Raw genomic sequence first — 23,740 nt, forward strand, 5'->3', positions numbered from 1 at the left:
ATCTTATTTTTAGGAGAAAAAGTTATGAAACTGGAGGTAATTCAGCAGTACACCTTTATGTAGTTTTAAATTCAAGTTTTAGTTGTTTTCCTGAGGTAGAAGCTGATCTCCTGTTTATAGCAGTGATACAGGTCTTCCATCCATGATGATGTCTGGTGTTATGTTTCAGGCATAAAATATATTAATATAAAATCAGCCTTTGCTGTTTGTCAGCTGTGCCCATTGTTTATAATAAGATCTATCTTATATTATGGTAGATGTGCACAAATTTTGATGTATGAATACTAGCTGCTTCTGTAAATCTTGCCCCAGTTGTGCTGTTTTCAGCTTCCCAGCTGCACTTAGGGTGAGCCACCCCTCCTTAGCTTTGCCCTTGATAAATGACAAAAAATTGTGGCTGACCTGAGAGGGACCTGAATGCACTGTGACAACAGAGCTGGATTTTGGATCTGCTGCTGGCAGTTAGTACATGGGGCTCAATTAAAGAAGCATTGAAAGCATTTGTGTTGTTGGTTGCGTTCAGTAAGAAAATACAAATATGTATCCTTTACATGATGTGTTTTAGCTATGGTGTGCAATAAGATTCCCAGTCCTCTGGACATCACGGCAGAGAGAGTGGAAAAGCTGATGTGTGTTGGAGCAAGAACATTTGATTCTTTGCCACCAGAAACTCAGGAACTGAAAAGTGGTGAGTAGGTGTTCTCCCATTAACATGAAGGTTTTTTTCTGTCCTGGTGGTTTTGTTTGTCTTTGGATTGTAAGATGTATAGTAATCTATATGCAAATTTATAAATATTCCACTTCCAGTAACTTTGTTGATGTTTGTCATTGGTGTGTCACAGTTTTATGGCCATGCATTTTTCTTCCATCCCATATATTCCTGGGTTTTAGACAACTTAAGCTGCAGATGATGTAAAGTCCAGGACTCTGAAACTGGGAGTAATACAAGAATACAAGGTTAATACTTGCTTTTAGTTCTGAGCTGTAGAAGTCATTATGTAATTGAGAATTGAATATTTTGCTAACTTGTGTATTAAAATCATTAATTTTTAGCCAGCAGTGGTTTGAATTTGGATTTAATTTTTGCAAGTGTATTGATTAGATTTTAGTAATTAATTATTAATCATAGCACAGTGTTTTGAGGAGAGCTTCAAGAAATGTAAGAGGATGAGATATCAAATGTCAATTAAAAATGAGATATGAACATCCAATTGACAGGCTGTTAGGAATTGTTTCCCAGGGGTAACAAAACTGGGTTTTCATCCTTTATTGAACATTTAAAAACATGGTATTCTCCAGACAGTATTCAACACTGTGTTAGTGTGAGTTAATTGGAAGAAATTTGCCTCTGTAAACTTAGATCTTACTGCTCTTGGTTATGAGCAAGTAGTGGACTTCCACACAGAGTATTTTGCTAATTTATAGTAGTAGTCTTGTGCTTTTGTTTGCCTTAGCTCTGTGATCTTTTCATATTTCAGATAAAAGGGAGACGTGTAGGAGAAGATGATTCAGTTTCTATGTTAGAAGTTTTGGATAGTACTGTCTGGTTTGAATTTTATGTTTTGAGTTGGATGGAAAAATGGTTAATGGGAATTTCCTATGTATTGACTGAGCGTTGTGTGAATCTTTCACCTTTTGAGGAGTATCTGTTCTTGCAGTGAAGGTGTTAGGATTTTCTGAGCATCTGGACATTTGCAGGACTTCCTCTTTTAGTTTGAAAGGAAGGAGAATACTTTGAGGCACTGAATAAATAGTGTTCAGTCTTAGTCCTGTGCTGCTCTCTGGTATCCATTGTGATCTAAATTAGCCTGTAAACTTTGTTTAATTGGGGTATATGTAGTTTTTTATCAAGAGTTCTATTTTTGAAGTCTTGCTCATTTTATTGCGAAACACTTGAAGATGCAGACAGTGTTATCAAATTAGTAGACCAGAGGAATTTTCTACTTTTTCCTGTTGGTTTGTCCTTAGCATAATATCTATTTAAACTGGAAATAAACAGTAATACCTACAAAATTAATGTAAAGTCATAGCTTTGTCCATACTTTTAGGGAAAAAAATGAAAATAACTTGTGTTTATGTTTTGTTTCAGCTTTTATGAAATGCAGTAGTGAAGGAACAGCCCCAGTTATTGTCTTTGTTTCCAAAATGTTTCCTGTTGATGCAAAAGCATTGCCACAGAATAAACCAAGGTAGGAAAATGTAACATTTTGCTTTCTGATCCGTGTTATTTTTTTTTTCCTCACAGAAATAACTATGTTGAAGGCATGGATAAGTTGGTTTAGACCTGAGAAAATAATTGATGAATTCTTGAAATGCAGTCAAGTCTTTTCTGCTAGTAAAGATTTTCTGAATGAGTTCAGGAGGTGATTTGTTTAATCACAGTAGTTTTACAAGATACAGCAGGTCTGCTGGAGAAGAGTGCTGTTGTCCAAAGATATCATCCTAATGCATGCAGTGTAAAGCAGTTTCAGGATGTCTGGTAGAAATGATGGAGTTGTAAAACTTTCTTGGTTTTTCAGCAAGGTTGTATTGGCATGCTTACAGCAGCTTGTGTTTGTACCAAGGAATACTCCCATCAAACTGGGGATAACAGCTCAGTGATCATCCTGTCCATTGCAACAGCAAAAATAAAATGGGTTGATTCAAGTAGTCCAAATCTTGACTAACTTTTTACAGTGATCTGAAGGGCATTAATGCTCTTCCAAAGATTTTTTTTCTGGGAGGTTTGGAAGATTTTTTTTGTTACAGCCTTTTGTTTTTTAATAGCCATCCTATTATCTTTGAGGAGTAGGTCCTTCTAGATCTCATTTTCTTGGCACACTTAAGTGTACTACTTTAATCACCAGCTTTTCGTGCAGAAGAAATGTTGATGACTTTACTAGAATGAAATTTACTTTTCTAATGACTTTACAAGAATAAGGTTCATCTTAACCTTTCCTCCCTCCAAGCCTCTGGAGTATTTTCAGTAGGCACTTCTATGTTAACTGGCCATTCTGTGTTTTTGGGGGGATTGTCACTGTAAAGCAAAGTAATACAGAAAATGATAGTTTCCCTGCTAAATTAGACTGTGTTAAAAGCAGTGTTACATCTTCGTGTAAAAAGCAGTTCTGCTACTGTAGTAATATTTGAAATATTTGCTACTACCTTAGCTTTTTCTTGCACTTGCTAGATTTATTTCAGTTTTTTTCTCACCGAGGTTATCTACCATGAGTTTTCCAGCCAGAGAATCTTCCTTGCCCTGTTAGCCCTCGGAGATGCTCCGTGTGCAGGGGCTGAGCAGACACTAGATGGTGCAGTTTTGCTGCGAGTGCTGCCTGAAGTGTCTCTGGCACAGGAGCTCTCGCTCAGGTGTGGCACAGCAGCGCCATTCCTGCTTTGTCTCCTTTCCTGGGGATGGGCTCCAGTTATCAGAGGCTACTGCACTGAGGCCATCCCTTTTTGGCTGTTCTGTCACTGATAATGACCTGGTTTTTTATTTGTTGTGAGAATCAGGAGTCTTTGAGGTGATGAGTATGTGAAGTAGGGGCAAAGGTGGCTTTTACATACGCCTGACAGAAATTTTCAGTATTGTAGTTACTCTCCTTTCTCCCTGTTTATTCAGTGCATTGAAAATTTGAGTATCTTGCTCTGTAGTTGGTGTGAAAAGTATCTCTTGCTGGCCTTTGTATTAAATAATTCAATTACTTACTAATTAGCTAACATTAAAATGAAATCACATGTGTGTTTTTCTTGGAGAGATTCAGTCATTATTAGTACTGTGTGATTTTTCCTGATTAGGTAATGTCTAAGATGTGTTTTGAAGTGACAGTTGGCTTCCATTAATTGAAAAACAGAAATCGAGCTAAACGTGTATTACTCAATACTTGATTTGTTAAGATTCTACAGGTAAGCAGTTCTTGAAGAAATTGGAAAAGGAGGTTAGTTCTAATGAAGGAAAGCACTCTCAAGAATTCAAATGTTTTAAAAACACAGCATTATGTACCAGTGGTTCTTGAGCATATTTTTAATTGTATTGGTCATTGTGTGCTATTTACATTTACTCAGTGAAGATCGTGCTTAATAGGAATTGCGTGATGATTGAGTGCAGCATGTGAGATCCAGTATTTAAACTGGCATTCCATGAGGGTGCTGCATAAGAATGTCTGAACATGGGGAGAAACAGAATATCTACACTATGTCTGTTACCAATTGTTTCACATTTTCCTATTGAAGAACGTTAATCCATGTTGTGCGTTCCACTTACATGTTCATTTTGAAGAACCATAGCTGTGCTCTTGTGTATCTTGATGTTTGACTGCTAGACTGACCTAAGATTATTTGCATCCCTTGGGAGTGGGAAGGACTGATTTTAAGCATGTAAAAAATCTCAGTGTTCTTCAGATTTTTTTTTTTCAAGATTTGTCTTCTACTTCCAGAGTGAAGAAATGTAGATCTATGCTGGTGTCTCTTTTTTGCTTTTGTGAGGCAGTATTGGATAAGGTTACCTTTCGTAACTTTGTTGGAACATTCAAACTGACTTTGTCCTTTTTGATAGTTTGCCTTATTTCTGCCATCTGCTTGTAATACTTATTAAGCATAAGTTGGGAAAAGCAAAAAGCTCTTCTAAGTCCAGGGTGTACAGTAAATGATAACAAAGGATGGATTTTTAATTAAAACAACCTCCTTTGAGGCTGCTGTTGGCAACTAATATCTCCTTGAAGGTCACTTTAAAATTAATAGATTCTATGCTAAAGCTGGTATGATTTTGCTTTTACTGTTTAAATACCAGAATACATGGTAAAATTGTTAGTTGTCAAGTTGAAGCAGGTTGTCAGCTTCTATTTATTTTTCCTTGGAAAGATTTGTAAATTGACTTTTGTATGGTACCACTATGTCATTAGTTTTTACCAGGTTTTGTAAAGAAATGAGAATTGCAAGTGTTTTGTCTTTCAGTTTCTTCTTTCTGATCTTCTGAAATTATTTGCTAATTCCCACCAAGTCAGGCAAAAATGTAAATTGTTGGTTGGGCAGGGAAGATGAACAGATTAGGGCCCCTCCTCCAGTTGCTTTATGGTTGCTTATGTTGTAATGGTTATTTAATGGTGCCTGTGGTTATTTATTCTGAACTACTGCTTTGTGCAACATGAGGTGTTCATTTAGCATATGCTGTTCCTCTCTCTGTTTTCTACTGGTGTGTGACTTTGAACCCCAGTCTAAGACAGAATGCTCGAGTGTAGGTGTAGGAATAAAAGCCAAGCTTGGCATTTAGGTACAGGGTATATAAATGTAAGAGTTTGCTTTTCTTGAGATTCAGAGTTCTGTCTTCATATAACTCAGTGTAAAATATAAATATTTTGTAGTTAATTGAATTACTTTCGACTAATTACTAGGGATATTTAATGTAAAATGTTAAGAAAATATGAACTGAATATCGTATGTTTGTTGTGATGAAATCATCTACTTACTTAGTAAAGCTTTATGTGTAAATCTGCAGTGATATAATGCCATGTGAGCAATAGGAAGCAAACCTTTTATGTTACCTCAAATCCATCTTATAATCCTGAATAATGTAAATAAATAAAGTGTACTGAAGAAATTCGATTTCTACTTTCCAGTGGTAATAAAGAAAAATCTATTGAACAGATAAGCTAGTGCACTAAAATTATATTTCATTACTGCCTGGGAGGTATAAAACCTATAATACCTCTATTATTTTCCTCCAGATAATTTGAAAGGTGGTTCTTTCTCGTCAGTCAGCTTGAAATCAGAACTGTTTTTTTTTCTTAGAGGTCACCCTGAAAGACACTTCTCCATACAATTCTACAGTGATAGTTGTTTCTTTGTTTTGTGGTGCAGCTTGTTAGCATCTCTTAAACAAACAGATTGTAGTGTGCTTCATTTGTATTCTTTCTAAGGTTTTACAAAAGTCTATAGAGAAAAAAATCCTGTGGTTTTTGCCAGATCTTCAGCTGAAATGACATTGATCAAAATGAGAACCTGTATAAAGCTCCAAGCTCTGTAAGAAATTACTATCTTCTTGCAAGTAAATTAATTTCTGTGTTTAAGGCAATATGACTTGCAGCAGCTTCAGTGTGATCAGAACCCATCATCTTCTGTTTTTGTTAGTAGTTTGTTCTAACTTGTAATTTGTGCACTAGAAATGAATAGAACATGTATCATCTGAATGGGCTGTCAGATTTACAGGTTAGCATCTGAATTTTGCATCCAGTTGCATAACTAATAAATGCTTTTCAAAAATTAAAACCCCTATTGTGGTTGTCATGAAATAGACTTCAGTAATAGTATACATTTGAATCTGGCTAAGACCTTGGCAGCTGATCCAAGAAAGAAATATTGAGTAATGGTTGAAATTTGAATCTCTGGACATACTGTAGTTTGTGTAATGGTGAGCTTAAGTGAGTAAAGCTTGTAGCATTGTGGAAGAGTTTTGCTTCAAGTTTCTTTTTTCTTTTTTGCACACTCAGCATGTGAGATAAATCAGAGGTCGCTCTATCAGTCTGGAGTGTTTTTCCAGGCAGTGTGACAGCTTGGGATTGATACCTTATTTCATTGCTTGTCTCAGAATGAATGATAACTGCTGTATAATTTAATACAAACAGTTGAGTAGTCCCTGTTGAAAGAGTCCTGTAAGACTGTTGTATGAAATTTTGTGTAAGTTGTGATTTGGATAATTTTCAGTTGTTCCTTTTGTGTTAACACATTTATTTCTCCTGTGAATTGTGTACCAGTCTCATTGCAGTAGAACTGACAGTAAATGGCCTGAGTAGATGTACATTAGTTTGTGAATGGAAATTGTTCCGTAGACATTAAGTAGTTTAATCCAGAAATTAATGAGCTTCTAAAGGATATGGGAGACCACTGGACATACACTGTACTGAAATATAGCAAACTGCCCTTGACCCAGCTGTCCTTAGGGATGTTGCTGACAGCGTTCTTTGAGTGCCAGGTGAGCAGAGCAGCAGCCAATGATTTCACTAGAGCTTAATTCTGAAGAGCAGAGTCATGAATAGGATTCTCTAGTAATTACATGGATTTAAAGATGTTATCAGAAATTACTCCATCCACACCTTGTGAAGTCATACATCTGTCCATGAGCTCCTGCAGTCTGAACTGGAAAAAGCTGTATGGAGAGAAGGCATTCTCAGAACTTGGAAACCATTGTTCATGGCATGAGAGATGTATCACAGACATTTGTTGGCAGTACTATTAGTCTTTTAGAAAGCAGTTGATGTTTTGACTGTGGTGTTTCCTTTTTAAAATGGTCTGGAGGTTAAAAACATAAACATAACACTTCAATAATCAAAGACAAATTTATCTTGGGCAGTTTTGTTCTGATTATTCACTATTTTTGAGTGAATTTTTGGAGTCTGTCTTTAATAATGTGAAAGAGTAGAAAAGCTGTCATGTTCAGAGGATTGATTGCATAAGGAAGTTTAGTTGTCATTCAGTTTGAACTAAATGTGTTATCCTGGGGGAATGTGGGAATCAGAGAAGTCAGCAGGAACTTGCTTACATTCCCTGAAATCTAATGCCTTTAATCAGCAATCTATTAAATGTCAGTAGCATGTATATGATACCCTTTCCGGTATTATTATTTCCATAGCATTTGTTTACCACATGTTTGAGTTTAGGATGAGTTGGTAGTGGTGTGGTCACCCTTCTGTGCCAGCTCCATTTCATTACTTGTTCCAGGCTCCCATGTCTGGGTGCTGTAGCATTTCTCTGGAGTCAGGGAATCTCTCTTTCTCTTCTACAGAATTTTTATTTTCTGGTTTTTGTGTGACTGCATCTTGCCATTTTTCTTTCTTCCAGTATTATGAGGCTGTTGTTCCTTTCTAATGGAACAAAAAAGGGGAAGGGGGGAAGAAGAACCAAGCTTTCTTTTGGTGTGGGCAGCTTTTGTTCAAAATTTACTTCTGATATGACTTCTGATTGGTTTTGCCAACTGGAGAAGTTGAATAATTCAGGGTATAATTTGAAACTGGTTTTGTTGCAGATCCAGGGCTTTATGTGCATTAATCTTGTTCTATGTTCTGCTTGATTGTGTTACAACTCTATATAAGGATTTATTTGACAACATTATCTTTTTGTTATTTCTAATGATACTACTGGGAGTGACTAATTTTATAGAAATTGATGGTGACAGAAGCCAGGATAGAAGTCTAGGTTGTACCTGCAGTAAAAGTCCCACCCACGCTCAATCTGCTTTTTTATCAAAATGAGAGTATTACTGTGTATTTATATATATTGCAACTTCGACAAGTGCATTCAGAATCTTAAGGAACCTTTGATATTTGTAGTTAGGGCTACTTAACACCTAAATATACTGATATTGAAAAATAACATATAAAGTGGAAAAAAGCAAAGAAACTTTTTTCATTTACTCTCAGGATTATTTACAAAAATAAAATGTATTTTTGGACAATCAGATATCTTGGAATGCATACATAGTCCCTGTATGTATACTATGCCATCCTATATAAAATATGTTTATGTCACCGTTGGCGGTCTGATCTGTACTTTCCCTATCAATCTATCTCCTCTAGAAATTTTTCTGACATTCCAAACCTTTAAATAACTTTGAACGGCTGCCTTCAGGGAAAAAAAAAATCATAAAAAAGTTTTCTTCTCCACCATCTGCTTTGGATTTTGTATTGTTAAGCCTTGCTCTCTTCAGCAGTAAAATAAACAAGCCTAGCAGAAATACCACAGTATTTGAAATTTTAGAGATACATATTCTTAATTCTGTCATGACTGTTTAAGAGACAGTTTTTTGTTTTTTTTTTTTTTTTTTTTTTTTAATAAAGAAAAAACTAAGTTGCTAAGAAGTTTGCAGTGGTGATGATTTTCCTGCATTCTCCTTTTCCATAATATTCAATATGTCTGTCCCAGATTCTGAGTTCTGAAAGTCTGTGCTTCAAATTCTGACATTTTATCCTGGGGCCTCTCTTAGGTAATTTTTAGAGAGATTTTAAACTTCTGTATGGTTTCCTTACTCTTTCAAATTGATCATTTGGGTTCAAGATAAGCATGATAACTGTTCGAAGTGATTTCTTCAAGTTCTATGAAGAATTTTGATTAATGAAGTGTCTCATTTTTTAAATTGAGTCTCTTGCAGAAGGTGTTACATGCAGAAAACCATCCTGATTACGATATAAATAAAAACCTTACTGACAGTGAGTTAGTCTCAGCCATGTAATCTGTTCAAGACTTCCTGCCCCTAATTAATCCAGTTAAGAGCAGAGTAGGTGTCTAGTAACTCTTGCTACTGACTGCACATAAAACCTTTGACCTGTGCTTAATAGGGTTTTTCCCTTTTTCAAAGTGTGCAATAGTTGATACAGCAAAGTGAGTCCATTTTTTTGTGCTTTTTTTTTCAGTTGAGATCATATTTATATGGTTTTTATGTAAACAAAAATTACTGCTGTAGTGCTTCCTGTGGTTTTCTTCCCCTTATCATTCATTGCTGCTGTTGTTCTTCAGGAAATCTTGACCTGTGTTTGTAAGTGTGGAGGCTGAAGAGGGGAAGTAACTTGTCCAAGGCTGCTCAACAAGCTAAAACTACTAATGGGGCCCTTCTTGTTTTAATGCTGTGTGCTTGATGCAGTTGACTGAAAAAATCCTAAACCATATAAATACTAAAGACTGTTGGTTTTGTTTCCATCATGTGAGCAAATCCAGGACAAATTGTGTAGGTGAGGTTTTGCTGTGGGATTGTGTTCACCTTCTTCAGCTGAAGTCATGGTGCAAGACTTGGGATTGGTTTGTCCAGGAGGGTTGTAGAAATGCATCTTTTATGGTAGAAAGACTTCTGTTCCTTCTCTGGAGTTAGCGTTTCAGTAAGAATACTCATATAATATAAAAAATAAATTGGTTTTTATTTTGGAAATTTATTAATGCTGGAAAGCAATATATATGTTCATTGCTCCCAGTAGGGGAAAAAAACTAGACAAAATCAACATTGACAGCATTCTGGTTCCATTAAAGAATTGTCTAGACATAGCTTCATTATTTCTTCTGCTTTTAAGTTACAGCACTAAAGATTATTTTTTAACGTAGGCACATAACAACACATTACTTGAGAATTTGTTGATACTGAAGTTAGTAAACAGAACAGGTTATTCATAGAAGTATCTGTAATGATTAAGTTCCCCTCATTTACATGGGAAATTAATGGAAACAGAGTAATAACGGAAAAGAGAAGATGACTAGTGTCTGAGTTTATTTTCAGTCTTTAAAATCATCAAATAGAAGGTAATATTATATAACATTTTTATTTAGGACCAGATTTAAAAATCAAATGGACAGTTTTGGGCAATGCTGTTAGATTTCATATGTGTGTAATGAATATCACTTTGCTGTTTAAAATGCTTGCACTGACAAACAAGTCTCTTTATATTGCCTTACGTAAGAGTGTTGATAATATTCTTTATCTTTTATTATTTATTGCTCTAAATCATACTTTGAAGCACTTTGCTTTAAGGCAGGATGTACCAGTGAGTAGATGGATGCATCAGCCTATTAAAATTATTTTTTGTTGTTGTTGTCTGTTTTAAATCTTTTGCCTTAATGGGCTTATTCACTTTATGAAAGGGAGCTTCAACAAGCAAAGACTCTTCCCTGCATTTGAGCACTTTCTGTAAAGATTACCTTAAAGTAATAAAGGTAACACGAGTAATTAAAAATGACAGTATTTGATCTCTGTATTTGGAAGAAAAATGAAAGTCTAAATATGGTAGAGGAAGAGTTTGCTAATTTTAGCTGACTTAAAATTATTGTACTGGGGGACAAAAGGCATTCTGCATGAGTTTTTACTTATGTCAAATATAGTATTCTAATTAGTGTTATTGAATTTATTTTAAAATAAATGACATTACCAAATACTAATGTTTTAAAATACAATGTAGGCCATTAACTCAAGAAGAAATTGCGCATCGGCGGGAACTTGCCAAACGAAGGCATGCAGAAAAATTGGCCGCAAGTCAAGGGAAGGAGCTGTCAGAAAAAACCCCAACTGAAAATTCACCTGAAGTAACTGGGAGCACTGGTGATACAAAAGGTGTGTGGTACCCTGAATACCTGATCTTCTAGGAAAATGTTTAATAGTGTTGCCAAGGGGCATCTTGCAAATCCACATTGTGAATCATCCAGTCTAAAGTGCAATACTTGGAGCTGAACCAAGAGTGGGGAGGGATTTGTAAGAAAGCTGACAAGTCATAAACGGTGAAATAGTGCCATAGCTTGATGTTCCTTAGCCTGAGAATGTGCTTGATCTCAGTACTTTGAGTCATTGGAGGGAGATGATGCTTCAAGGAGATGCTCTGCCTAAAACTGAGTTATTTTCAACGCCAAAATTGGTACAAAAGCAGGGTGTGAACAGCAGGACTGCATTATGGGTAACAGCTGTGGGGGTTGAGGAAATGTACTCGGGTTGTGCCATAGAAGGTTTAGAGGAGAAATTTCTTGGCCAGAAGTATAAAACATTAGAAGGGGCTGCCCAGGGAAGTCGCTGAGTCACTGTCCCTGAAGATATTTAAAACATGTCACACTAAGAATATGGGTTTGTTGTGGACTTGGCAGTGCTGGGTTGGACTTCAGGATCTTAAAGGTCTGTTTTAATGGGAACAATTCTGGGATCTGCCACGTGTGACAATATAATATATATGGGTTTGTTGTTTTTTTTTTTCCTTCAGATGATGAGGCAGACAGTGTTTTTATACTTAATATATTTTTTCTGACTGGTTAGGTGAAGAGCAGCAGCTCCCTGGTGAAGGAGACAATGTGACCTCAAAGGCAGTGAAACAGGAAGCAGACACCAAGGAGTATTTCATTGCTTTTGCCAGAGTGTTCAGTGGTGTGGTGAAAAGAGGGCAAAAAATCTTTGTTTTAGGACCAAAATATGATCCTGCTGAGTCTTTGCATAAGGTAAGAGCTGACTGTGAACTGTTGCAGTAACTTGGGATTCTTTTGAAAAACAGATGACTTAACTTCTTACGCGTCTCACTCAAAAGACAGAAAAAAAGTTGAAATTAATAATTCCAAAAAGTATCAAAGTAATTTAGGTAGTTGTGCTAATAGCTGATTGTGTCTGTGAACTCATTATAAACTGTAATGTTTCCGAAATAGTTTTAAGTACAGTGTTGTATTAGCTAATGATGAATCCAGTATGTGTTTATTTTGTTTTTGAAAAAAAATGTGAAAGAAAAAGGAATTTTTTAAGAGAAGGTCCACAATAGTATTGAAAAAATATGGTGGTTAGTGTTTTAAGATTCTGATCAAAGAAGTTCATTACCTTTGAATTTACTTCAAAACATTTGTTTTTTCAGTGATAATATAAGTGAGGTAGAAGCAGTACACACCTAAAATTTGCCAAAGAAAGCATTATTTTTTATCATCTTGGTACCATTCACGTGTTTGCCTCAAGTCTGGACTTTTGGGACTGTATGTTGGTTTCCAACATTTGAGGTTTGAGATGAAAATGCTTTGGATTGTATTTTTAAGCTTTGGAATGCGAGGAGGTTTTGTGGAAGAAGTTTTTATCAGAGCTAAGTGATGAATGTCCAAATGCTGGTTTTGTGCTCTGTGTAGATTTCATCCCAGTGCTCTGCCACTGATGATCTGCCAGCAGTCCCTCACATGACGTGCTGCACTTTGGAGAACCTCTACTTACTTATGGGAAGAGAGCTTGAAGATCTCGAGGAAGTGCCTGCAGGAAATGTTCTGGGTAAGAACTAGGATTTAATTTCCTAGAGCCTGAATCCTTATGTCATCCAAGATGCACTGAAGTTGGTTTAATATGATTAATAAATAAGAAACCTTAAATCCATGAATATTTCTAAGCATGTTGTATGTGCAAAAAGGGAAGGCAATCTAATTAAATTGGGATTTCTGTACACTTTGAATAGGAGAAAAGTACAGATTACTTTAGCCTGTTATCTTCAGGTTGGATGATTGCCAGGTAAGCATTGCTGCCAGGAATTGCCAAAGGCAGTAGTAAATTTCCATATTTCATAGATTGCAAGGATTATTTATAATATTTTCTCAACAGTGGAAATTCTTTAATGTGACTTTACTATTGATGTGGATGGCGGATAGTTTTATTTATGGGTCTATTTGAACCCTGGTGCTAAAAATTACTTCTTTTATGGCTGTGGCAATTTTTTCACTTTCTCTACGGACAAAGTTGTAAAAGTCAACCTAATCATTGAGTTATGCTCTTTTGTGCCAGATTCTGAGCTGCTTTGCTCTAGAATGAGTACTGCCTAATTTTTAGAAATTTATGGTGTATATATACAGAAAATGAAAAATAGGTGTACTCTGTAAGGGTTGAAATATTTTAATTTAGGCGGCTAACCATGCTTTGTCTCTTTTATCATGGGTCTAGCATTCAGAACATAAGCAGCACGTGAATTAGTTTTATTTGGAAGCTTAATATTTTAAAATTCTGAATTATGCCTGACTGTAGTGTGATTCTAGTTGACCATTTGCAGTATGAAAACAGTGAGTGAGTGTGTCTGAGTGCGAATGTGAGAAAATATATTAAGTGCATGGTTTGTTTACTTCAAAAATTATTAAGAGTTTGGAAAAATATAGAGAAACCCATCCCAAAACACTTTGTGGTAAAGATAAAAGGATGTGGTCTTTGTGCATAGCAAACAGTAAATACCCTTGGAGCTGCCTCCAGCAGAGAGAAAATATATTATGAGGATTTTTTTTATGTCTTTGGTGTTGAGAGTTGGACCAAATTTTAAGAAAGGTTTCTGTAACCATCAGATTCCACTAGAATTTGTTGGTAGTCCAGTGCTGAAGGCTGCTCTTCAGTGAGGTTTAACTTTTCCATAAAGAAAAGCAGTTTGCTTGAGTAGTAAGAGTTCTAAATGGTCATATTTAGAAGAATTCATTGGAATTTTAAGATCAGCATTCACAGTCAATCTTAGCCAGACTATGTTTGGTATTTCATCTTTTACCATCACATCATCAAGTGATCACACAAAGCAAGTTTTCATTTTTACCTGGTGCAGATTAGCTCGAATCTGTATGTTGAGTTTTTAAACCTAATGTAATTTTAAAGATTTTTTTTTTTTAGACTAAAAATCCTAAATGCCTTTCCTTTATTTCTCCCATTTCCCTGTAAGGCTGCACTGTTAATTTACATAAATTCAGTAAGCTGTTTAATGATTTGATGATGATTTATCACACTCAGAAGAATATGCCATGCATTTATATGAAAGGAATGTGCAACAATGGTGATGCAAGACTTTTATTATTCCAGTTAGCAACAGTGATTTCTATTTGTAAGGCCATTTGTCTTGCAGCTTTAGTGCACACAGCAGTGATTTCTCTCCAGCCATATAAGGAAATTGCTTGTGGATTATCCAGTAAATTAAGGAAGCTTTTCTGAAAGCTCTGTGGTTTCACTCTGTATAATTAAGTTATTGCCATAAGGAATACACAGTTAATCATGACTGCCTATTTCCACTTTAGGGCTCATGATATAGGTTTTTTTCATCAGGGTTTGGGGGTTTTTGCTATTATTTATTTGTTGTTTCTTACAAGGAAGGATCTGCTTGATTCTAGGAAGTGGCCTTTTCATCCTTTATACTGGCTTATGGAAAGGTTTAGTGATCAAAGACAAAGCTTGATACAGAGGTCATTTTACTGAAGATGGGAAGATGGAATCCCTTATTCCTTCTGCTCAGTTGAAAGGAGAGTAATACTAATATTTGCTTAAAATACTACTCTCCTTTTAATTGATAAAAATCTGAGGTTGCAAAACACCCCAAGCAGAAAGGGCAATGAAGCATAGTGTGTTTGTCTTACAGACACTAACACTGGCCTTTGCTTCCATCATATCATCTGTGCAAATAGCAAGCCATTCGAACTGTCCCATGCTCCTTAAAGGCTTGTCCTTCTTTTCTGCAGCAAAAATATAACAGAGAAAGGAGCTTGATGTAGACAATCATCTGGCTATCCAGAGGGTTTAGCTTCTTTAGTTTAGTGAGGGTTACAGTAGCTGATGGGACACTTCCCTTGGGAATATCAGTGGCACTGGAGGTTCCTGCTGCCATGCAGACATCTCCACAGGGGGTGTTTGACAGGAGGTGAGCCCTGGCTGTAGCCTGAAATCCACTGCTCTCTAATTTGATTACCATAGCTGTCCTTGCTAGTGCTTGGTTTCTCTTCTGAAAAGGAAAATTAGAAATGGTTAGTTAGAATGCATTAATTGATTTAGTTTGGATGTTGTATGTGAGAACTGCTGTTTGCTAAGTAGTGTTAGGTATTGTTTAACAAGCTGTACAGACTGATAATGCAGTTACACAAATAGAAGAATTAACACTACCATAAACAATTTTTCTTTTTCATTTTTTATATTAATGAAGGTTGTGGAGAAGCAGCACTTATTAGGTCTTTTCATGAAGGAAAAACCGTTGCTTCTTTACCAGGAGGCAAAACAATAACTTAAATTGAAACAGTATTGAAAACTCCACAAAGGAGATTATTATATGCAAGTTTTAAATAATTTCTATTATATTTCTATGTTAAGAATATTAGTCTAAATTAAAACTCTGTCTCACACCAGTAAGTGTCTTGAACTATTAATAGTCTGAATTACGGGGAATGCAAGAAGATGGGATGGTTGATTTGCTTGTTCCCATGTAAGAATCTCTTCCCTTTATGTACATAAATACATTATTTATTTACTTTATTTATTTGCTTGAACCAGTCAAAGAAAAAGTACAATTACAGGAAAAGCATCACTTTGCAACAATTGTTGTGAAATTCTTGTGGTTGAAGACTGTAAAAAGAACTGAGTGATCCCCAAAGTGAATAATCATGAGGCACTATGTGAGGAAAAAGTAATTTGGGCTCCTAAGTAAAGATTTAACAAGTGCATGCCCTTCAGATGCACAGAATAATAGCTTCTTTTTTTCTCCCTCCCTTTTTTCAAATTTTTGTTGTTTCTGTCCTATAATAGGAAACAAAATACCTTTTCTGTTCTCTGCAAAAAAAGGGTTGTTGGAGGTAGTGTAAAGAAGTATTTGAAAAATAGGGAAAAGAGGCAGTGGAGTTTTTTTTGTGATCATATCATGCACACATCAAGGGCTTAGGATTCTCATACTGGATATTGATTACCATTTCTAAGAAATGTAAACAAGTGCTGATATAAAAACAACACATATTTGAAAACACTGGTGTAGATATTTGTGTAAGTGAATACTGAAGGATCATTCAGTGATACATTTTTGTTAACTGGAGTACAGTTTATCTCAAGGCATGTTTTGCATGCACACACACGAGTTCAGAATTACATGCATCTGAAATTATTGATCTGTGTGCTGCCTTTTATCCACAAGTACCCTAACAATGGTCTTGTGTTTGCCAGTGTACAAAACCTAGATTTTTCTCCAAGCTGCCTATATGACTATTGTAGTGCTTTTTGTGTCTTGTTGAATACTGTTAAAAGCAAAGTTTTTCCCTTGCCACTAGATTTGTAGTGCTTTAGTTTAGGGCTCATAAGAGGCTAGATGATTTCCTGAATGTTCTCAAATGCAGTTAGCTATGTGAATATCAAGAGTTCTGCCAAATTAGGAGCATTTTGTTTTTTAACTTACCAAATGACATTGTTAAAAGCAGCAATCTGGAAGTCCCTCCTCTTGCCAGCTCACTGTCAGACTTCCTACATGACACACTGTTGTGTACCTTGGTGTTTCCATTTCGAAAATGCTAGTTTCCCCATACAGTGTTCTTTCATGTTTTAATTATTTATAAAGCACTCACAGGATTCTTGACATGGGAACAATGTGGTGCAGGAAATGTGGGTGATGATGGATTCATTCCTCTGGATTTTTTGGTACCTTTCTGAAGATAGGTGCCATAGAACTGCAGTAGCATGCGGAGCTGGTGTGAAGGAGTACAGCTAACCTCATTACAAGGTGTCTAACAAGCATTTTATTCCTGTAGGACTTCATTGAACAATTTAGAAGCTTTTAATAAGCAGCCTCTGTAAAGAGCAAAGAGCAGCTGCACGCAGCAATGCCATTTTAAAGGCCCAGAATGGCTTTCTAGGCCTGATGCCAGCTAGCAGGCATTGCCACCTTCTGTGAGAGCACTAGGAACAGGCCTGCTGTTCACCAGCCTTGTATTTCTGTGCAAACATTTGGTGGGCTAATTTCACTCTCTGAATCAGTAATGTGATTATTTAAAAAAAAAAAAATTAAATAAATAAAATCGCCAGCTTGAAGTGATTCCAGCTGCAGGGGCTGTCTCAGCCCAGCCTGCTGTGCTGGGTGAACACAGGAGGGCAGTCTTCCTCCAGAATATTACTGAACTTAGCCCAAACTACTGAATGAAACAAAGAAAACTCAAATCTTTGTCTTCCGTTTTGGAATGCTTACAGTTTTTATCTCTAACTGCCATCTTCTAATATCTATAAAATAGCCTTCTAAGGCTAAAAATAGCATTTTTAACTTGCTTTTAGTAATCCAGCCCTGTTAAGGAAAAGGTATATAATTGAATAGATTTTGTTGCTGAATGACATTTGATCTCCATGGGCTGTTGCGTTTACCTGACACCATAGTGTTTATATTAATTTCCTACTCAGTTAATGTGTTTATTAATAGTTAAATTGTTGAAAAAATTGAATATGTTCAAGTTGTTTCTTTGAGCTAAAGACATAGTAGTTAATCTGTTGCTTGGCCTCTTTCAGAGCTGGAAACTGAAACCATTTTCTTTAACTATTTTTGCTGTAGTGGATTCAGTCCCTTTGCAGTTCCTGCTCTTTGCTGTGTGTGCTTCTAACAAGGCAGGCTGAGAAATTTGTATTGCTTAGAGAACAACATAGCATGACATAGTGCACAGCTAATGAACTAGCACCAAATGAAATTAGAAGTGTATTTTGCTGATCATTTGCTGAGATTCCTTTGCCCTGTTTGCCTTATCATTTCATGTGGTTTATTTTGAGGGCTTTGACTTGACAAACTTTTTTTTTTTTTTTTTTCAAATCAATATCAGGATATCACTTGAGAGGAAAAAAATGTGCCATGTCTTAGGTCAGAGTTATAGCACTGACATATGTCTTTATTAACTCAGCTAAATTTTTTTTGGAAGCATACTTTGAATGGTTAATAGTTTCCTTATAAAGCCCTTTTTGTTTAGTGTTTTTTGGTGGGTCTTTTTGGTTGGGTATTTTTTGAGAATTTAAATTGCTTTTTGAGTATCTGTATTTTTTCTGTTTTTCTGACTGAAGCTTGTTAAGACTATAAAAGGAAATCATAAGTGTAGTAATCCTTTCTGAGGAGAAACACTTCTAAATTCTCTAGTGCTTCTGGAATGTTCTCTGCTCTAATTTTCAGGAGTTGATTATGAGATCTTACAAATGTTTTTAGTCTTGCCACTAAAATACAAGGGGTTTTTAAATCATAGTTTAAAATTTGAACTGTGTAAGACTAAGCTAAAGTCATAATACATTCATCTATAACAATGCCTGTAAATTTGCTCTTGACCCCTGCTGGATTATAATGTCAAAAAATGCAAATGATTACATTTTTGAGGAAGGGGAGAATGCAGTGAAACATTCTGTCAGTTTTATAGCAACTTTTAATTTTTATAATCTGTAAAAACTGAGCTTTTGTGTGAATGGAAATTAGATTTCTATATAATTTCTCAAATGTGAGGCAAGCACTCCTGATTCTTTGGGGTTTGTATGCACACAGCTACTTGCTGCTGCTTGAGGTTTCCCAAATAATACCAGAAGGAAAACTGCCTGGACTTGTCGGTGTTGGTTGTTGCTGCTTGTGTGCCTGTGGGCAGCAGTGAGGCTGACAAGAATTGAGACAATTTCCTAGCACTGCTGCTTGAAGGAGCTCAGAGCACAGCAGCAGGCACATGTTCTGCAGCTCCTTAGTATAAACATCTAGAAATAGAGTGGGCACAGGCTCTGAGGTGCATGCAGTTGTCTGGTTATCACCCCAGAGTTTACTGCAAAAAATAAATGATTCTTGATCACGAGACTTCAAATTTGTCCAGCGCCTGTTACCACACTGCTATTCATTGTTCAGAATTCAGGGCCAGTGGTAGAGGGGCCTTACTCCTCCTGTGTCAGAGTGGACCTCTGTAGTCAGTGCCCTGGGCAGGTGTTACTCAGCCTTTCAGTAGCTAGCTGTTGCTTTAGGTCACAGGTACTACCTGGCTTATCTCCAAATCTTCTCTTAGTGGTTGGATGGGTGTAATTTTGCAAGTCTCTTTAAAATGAAAAGACAGGGATTTCCCCCAGTATTTCACACCTTACTGTCTTTAAGTCAGCATCAGTGTACTATTTTCAGTCTCTTCCTCTGTGAAAGTGCATGTAAAAGTAGAGGGAGAACAGTTACCTACAGAAATATCCATATTTATTACTTGGCTAATGAACCTATTTCCAACACTGTATGAAGAGAAGAAGTTACAGTAGTTAATGCAAATTATGATCAGTGTAAAATGGTAAGAGGTGAAGTTTTGAGATTATTTGCTCAGCTCACGTCTGCAATGTTGCATTTGGGATTTTTTACAGCACACTGAGATGCGTCAGTGATCACTTGGGGAAATGACCTCATGTTTTCATTTGAAGAGCCTGAATGCTATGCCCCTTAGTCTGCTTATAAAAATTGCTTGGAACATGCTTTTTTTTCTTTGGTGTATTTTTTTAAAGCCAGTATCCTCTTTAAAACTAGAATGTCAGCATTTTTAGTAGGTGTCTGTAGTGTAGCTGTTTGCTCCCTCCTTTCCTCTGATGTGGCTCTAAGGGAAACCATCTAACTTGCCTTGATTGGTGGAAAATCTCTAAAGAGACTTTAGTATCCATTACTAAATGAGGATCTATCATAGAGGAACCACAGTGGCTTCAGTTTTGTTCTCAAAGTTAATAGCATTCCATTTCTAAGCATTCCATTTTTCTGCCTGTTAGTGCAGCTATGAAATGCTGGATCAAGAGTGGGAAACATCAGTTTGGGACATCAGGGCATCAGAGTCAATGCCTGAGAGATTCAGCAAACAGACCTCACTTGAGGAGTTAGTGTTTGAGGCTCAGTTTTTAAACAGAGGTGTAAATTATCTGATCTAACAAGGCTCTGTATTTAGACTATATAATTGAAAATTTATCCCCCTGTACAAAATGGCATTAGGGTTTTCTTCCTTCTGAATTAAATATGCTAGAGAATTGCCTTTTTAGAGGTTGTTACTGTAGAACTCAAACTTTCAGAAACCTGTTTTTAATTTTACTTAATGTGACCATGGGTTTTCTAAAATTCAAACAGAGTATTCAGTGTCATTTCAGAAATAGGTGCAAAATAATTGCTTTAAGCACAAATGGGTTTGAAAATACATGCCTTTCTGCATGTAAATTCATGTATAGTCATTCAGACATGAAAAAGACACCATAAATCAAATCTCTTTAGGAATGTGTCCAATTACCAATGCAGAAAAGAAGTTCTACACTAAAAGGATTTGGGGTTTTGCAGTGTTATTTATGGAAAATACATCTCTCTTGCTACTGTGATGGTGTACATGAATCAAATCCTGACATCTTTGAAAAGATGCGTGTACTTTTATCATCTGGCTATTCCTGTCTCTGTTTTTGGCAGATAAAGTTTAATTTCTATCAGATGAATTAAGTTGCAGCTTCATTGCACAGGTAGTCAGTTCATGTACTAAAAGGTAGTTGTGAAATGCAGATGTCTGTCAGGATCAAGTCATGGTGTACTTGGGGGCAGGTAACTAAATAAAATTATAACTGGAATACTGCCTTGTAGGTGTCATTTAGGCTGGACTTTTATTCAAGTGTGCAGTTGCAAAAATACAGAAGGCTGTAAAAAATGACATTAAATCATAAAGTTATCCATGTGGATAATCATTGCTTTCTGTATCATAGAGATGTATTTCAGATGTGTGTGCACCTCTGTTGCTAACACAACTTCTCTCTTGCTAGGCCTCAAATACAGTCCTGCTTCTTTATTCTTTGCAGTCTCAAGCACTGTGCTTTTCCCAACACAACCTAAATAACTCAAGTAATTGTATTAATGATAGAAAATAGTCTCATTCCTGGTGTTTATACTGCTGAAATTTACCATGTGTAACACTTCAGGCAGGGGAGGAGAAACTTGGATCTAGAAGTTAGTTTAGTTGTCTCAAAATGTTATCCTCTCTGTGCCCTGAAGTGATGGATAAATAAGCATGGTTTCTCTGGGCAGTGTAGGCTTTGTTAGTTGCATCTAGTTTGTCACTACTTTTGTATAGTTGTTCACGTCTGAGTACTTTCTTTTAAATGTTTCCATTTTCACCTTTAGTACACCAGGAAGTTGCTCTCTGTATATGTGTTTTGCAATAAAAGATTTACAGTTCTCTTGAATATCTAATCTTCTCTGTTTCTGTATAAAATCTTTTCTAAAGTTCTGCAAATTTGAAACTCCTTTATGTGGATTTGATTGAATAAGGCTTTTCCCCATCTTTATACTTTAAACAAGTATCCTGTGCACAAAGCAGTCCTAGATAACAAATTTAGTGTTGTCCTGTTTTTCACTCAGTATCAGTTTCTTGAAACATATGTACAACTGTCTGATAAGGATTATATTTTAATTTGTATATTAAATATCTCAATATTCAGGGCATCTGAGTTACTATGATTCCTTGACAAAATAGGGTAATTAGAGGATTGTCTTGTAATTTCCCATGTTTTTTAAAGAACTGGCTATAGGAACCAGTTAACTTGTTTTATTCTTAAACTGTTTTCTTACTCCCGTTTAATGTGAAGCCAGAGGGCACTGTTTTTCGTACAATATGAAAAGTTCTGCTATTTCAACTTTGGATGAAGGTCTCATATGGATTCACAGTACTGTCAGTGTAGTGGAAACTTTGGATTATAGTTTTTAATGTACAGTCCTTCATGCAGAAAATCTGCAAATGTTTTGACTCTAAATTAAATTAATCTCACCGAGTAGTCTGAGAGCCAAAAATCTACAATCAGCATGGTTCCTACTTCTTAGCTCAACTTGGAAATGTACAGGTTTCAGAGGCAGTGTAGTGTTAAGTAAAGCCAGTGCCATGAAAACTGTCTTGTTCAGCTTCTTTTTTTTTTGACACTTTCTTTGTCCTGAGAAAAGCTACAGTTTTATAGAAAAGGAGCTCCTCTCTGAATGTTTCTTTAACTTTCATGGCTACACTAATTGCTTTCTGCTCAGAGTAATAGTGGGACTGTGGAAATTAGGCTGGACCTCCCTCAGCTGTTTTTGGAGTGTTAATGTGGCTCTGAAATTGACCCTTTTCCCCTAAGCTCCCCAGCCCAAATCTTACTTTTAACCTCTTGTTTTCCCTTTCTATTCCACCTTTCTCTCTGTATTTCTGTTTGTTATTCTACCTCTAATTTGTAGTACCTTAGTTATCCCATGTCAATAAAGTAACACTATGTGAGAATATTGTAGTTAACCACAGCCTAAGCAAACGGAAAAGCTCTCCTTTTAATGGCACTGTTTATGCAAAACCACTAATCTGTGAGGGAAATTTACTTGAATGTGTTCTAAATTCCTGCTGGAGCACTTCCTAACCTGTGAAGTGTAAGGGGGAGAGGACCAGGATTCCTGCTTTCCCCCCTGGTGTGGAGAAGTGTTCATCTTACTATGCAGTAGCCCTGGTGCCTGTAATACACAGCATCCTTACAATAAATAAATTCCATCTGTGGCTGTGAAATGCCTCTACTTCTACATTGGGACTAGCCACAGAAGCCTTCATTTATTCCTTTGCATGTTTCTGCTCTGCTTGCATTGTCTGTTCTTAGCAAAGCTTCTTCAAGGAGTTCAGAAAAAGGAGTGGGGGGTTGCACTGAGGGCATGGAGTCAGAGTGGGGAAGACCAGTTTGGAGTCACTTTAGCACATAACCCCACTGAAGGGACATGATTCCCAGAGAATCACAATCCTGTGTAACAAACAGCGAGGTTAAAAAGTCAAGAGACTGTTAACAAAGGCTGTGTTTCAATGACTTATTTTCTAAATATTATCCCAGATTTGGATGTTGTTGGTGTCTCAGATGAAATTGCAGAAGTGTTGTGAGGGTTGTTTGGCCTGTGTCAGGCTGTGAGTCATGGAGCTGGCTTTGTCTGGGCTGTGAACTGTGGGGGGGACTTAAGGCACAGCTATATTTAGGATTATCAACTGATGTCAAACTGTGGAGCACTGCTAAACAACACTGTTAAAGGGGCAGCACTGGATAGTTTAGGCTCAAAGTTTGGATTGTTTTTGTAGTGCTTTTTGATTTAGTAAATAATTGGAAAAGCTGATATTTAGCAGAAGTATTCTGCAAACCAAGCAGTATAAGTTGCAACTCTATTTATATTTAGCTAGTAAAAACTATTGTAATTTCATGGTCAAAATGGTATGATTTAAAAAGAGCAAGCCTAGATAGTACTTCTAGTTTTACATGTTTCAGAATCTGAATGGGTAAGAACATGATGTATAAAGAATTGGTAAATTCCAGTCATAGACAAGAAGTAATGTTTGAAGGGCTGGTAACATTGAGTTTATGTCTTAAGATGCAGAACACCTGCTCACCTTACTTAATTGTATTTAAAATTCTGTCATTAATGCCTGGGACCAAATTTAGATACTTTTTGCATCTAATTAAGACTACAAGAAGTTGGGTTCTTTTCTAAACTTTCTTACTTTTTGCTACCTAATTCCCTCTAGTAAGGTCTGTTATGTATAGGGGCAGTATTTAAGA

The 23,740-nt window shown here is 36.3% G+C and overlaps 1 protein-coding gene across 1 annotated transcript in view; it reads left to right on the forward strand.

Moving 5' to 3' along the window:
- EFL1 (elongation factor like GTPase 1) overlaps positions 1-23,740 on the forward strand; it is a 63,268-nt gene that overhangs the window by 7,096 nt on the left and 32,432 nt on the right. Inside the window, exons 11-15 of the mRNA XM_038147070.1 lie at positions 566-688; positions 2,090-2,189; positions 10,908-11,059; positions 11,747-11,925; positions 12,589-12,724. Of these exons, the coding sequence (XP_038002998.1) occupies positions 566-688; positions 2,090-2,189; positions 10,908-11,059; positions 11,747-11,925; positions 12,589-12,724 (690 nt within the window). The remainder of the gene's footprint in view (positions 1-565; positions 689-2,089; positions 2,190-10,907; positions 11,060-11,746; positions 11,926-12,588; positions 12,725-23,740) is intronic.

Source organism: Motacilla alba, chromosome 10 (assembly GCF_015832195.1).
Source record: "Motacilla alba alba isolate MOTALB_02 chromosome 10, Motacilla_alba_V1.0_pri, whole genome shotgun sequence".
Classification (NCBI taxonomy): domain Eukaryota; kingdom Metazoa; phylum Chordata; class Aves; order Passeriformes; family Motacillidae; genus Motacilla; species Motacilla alba.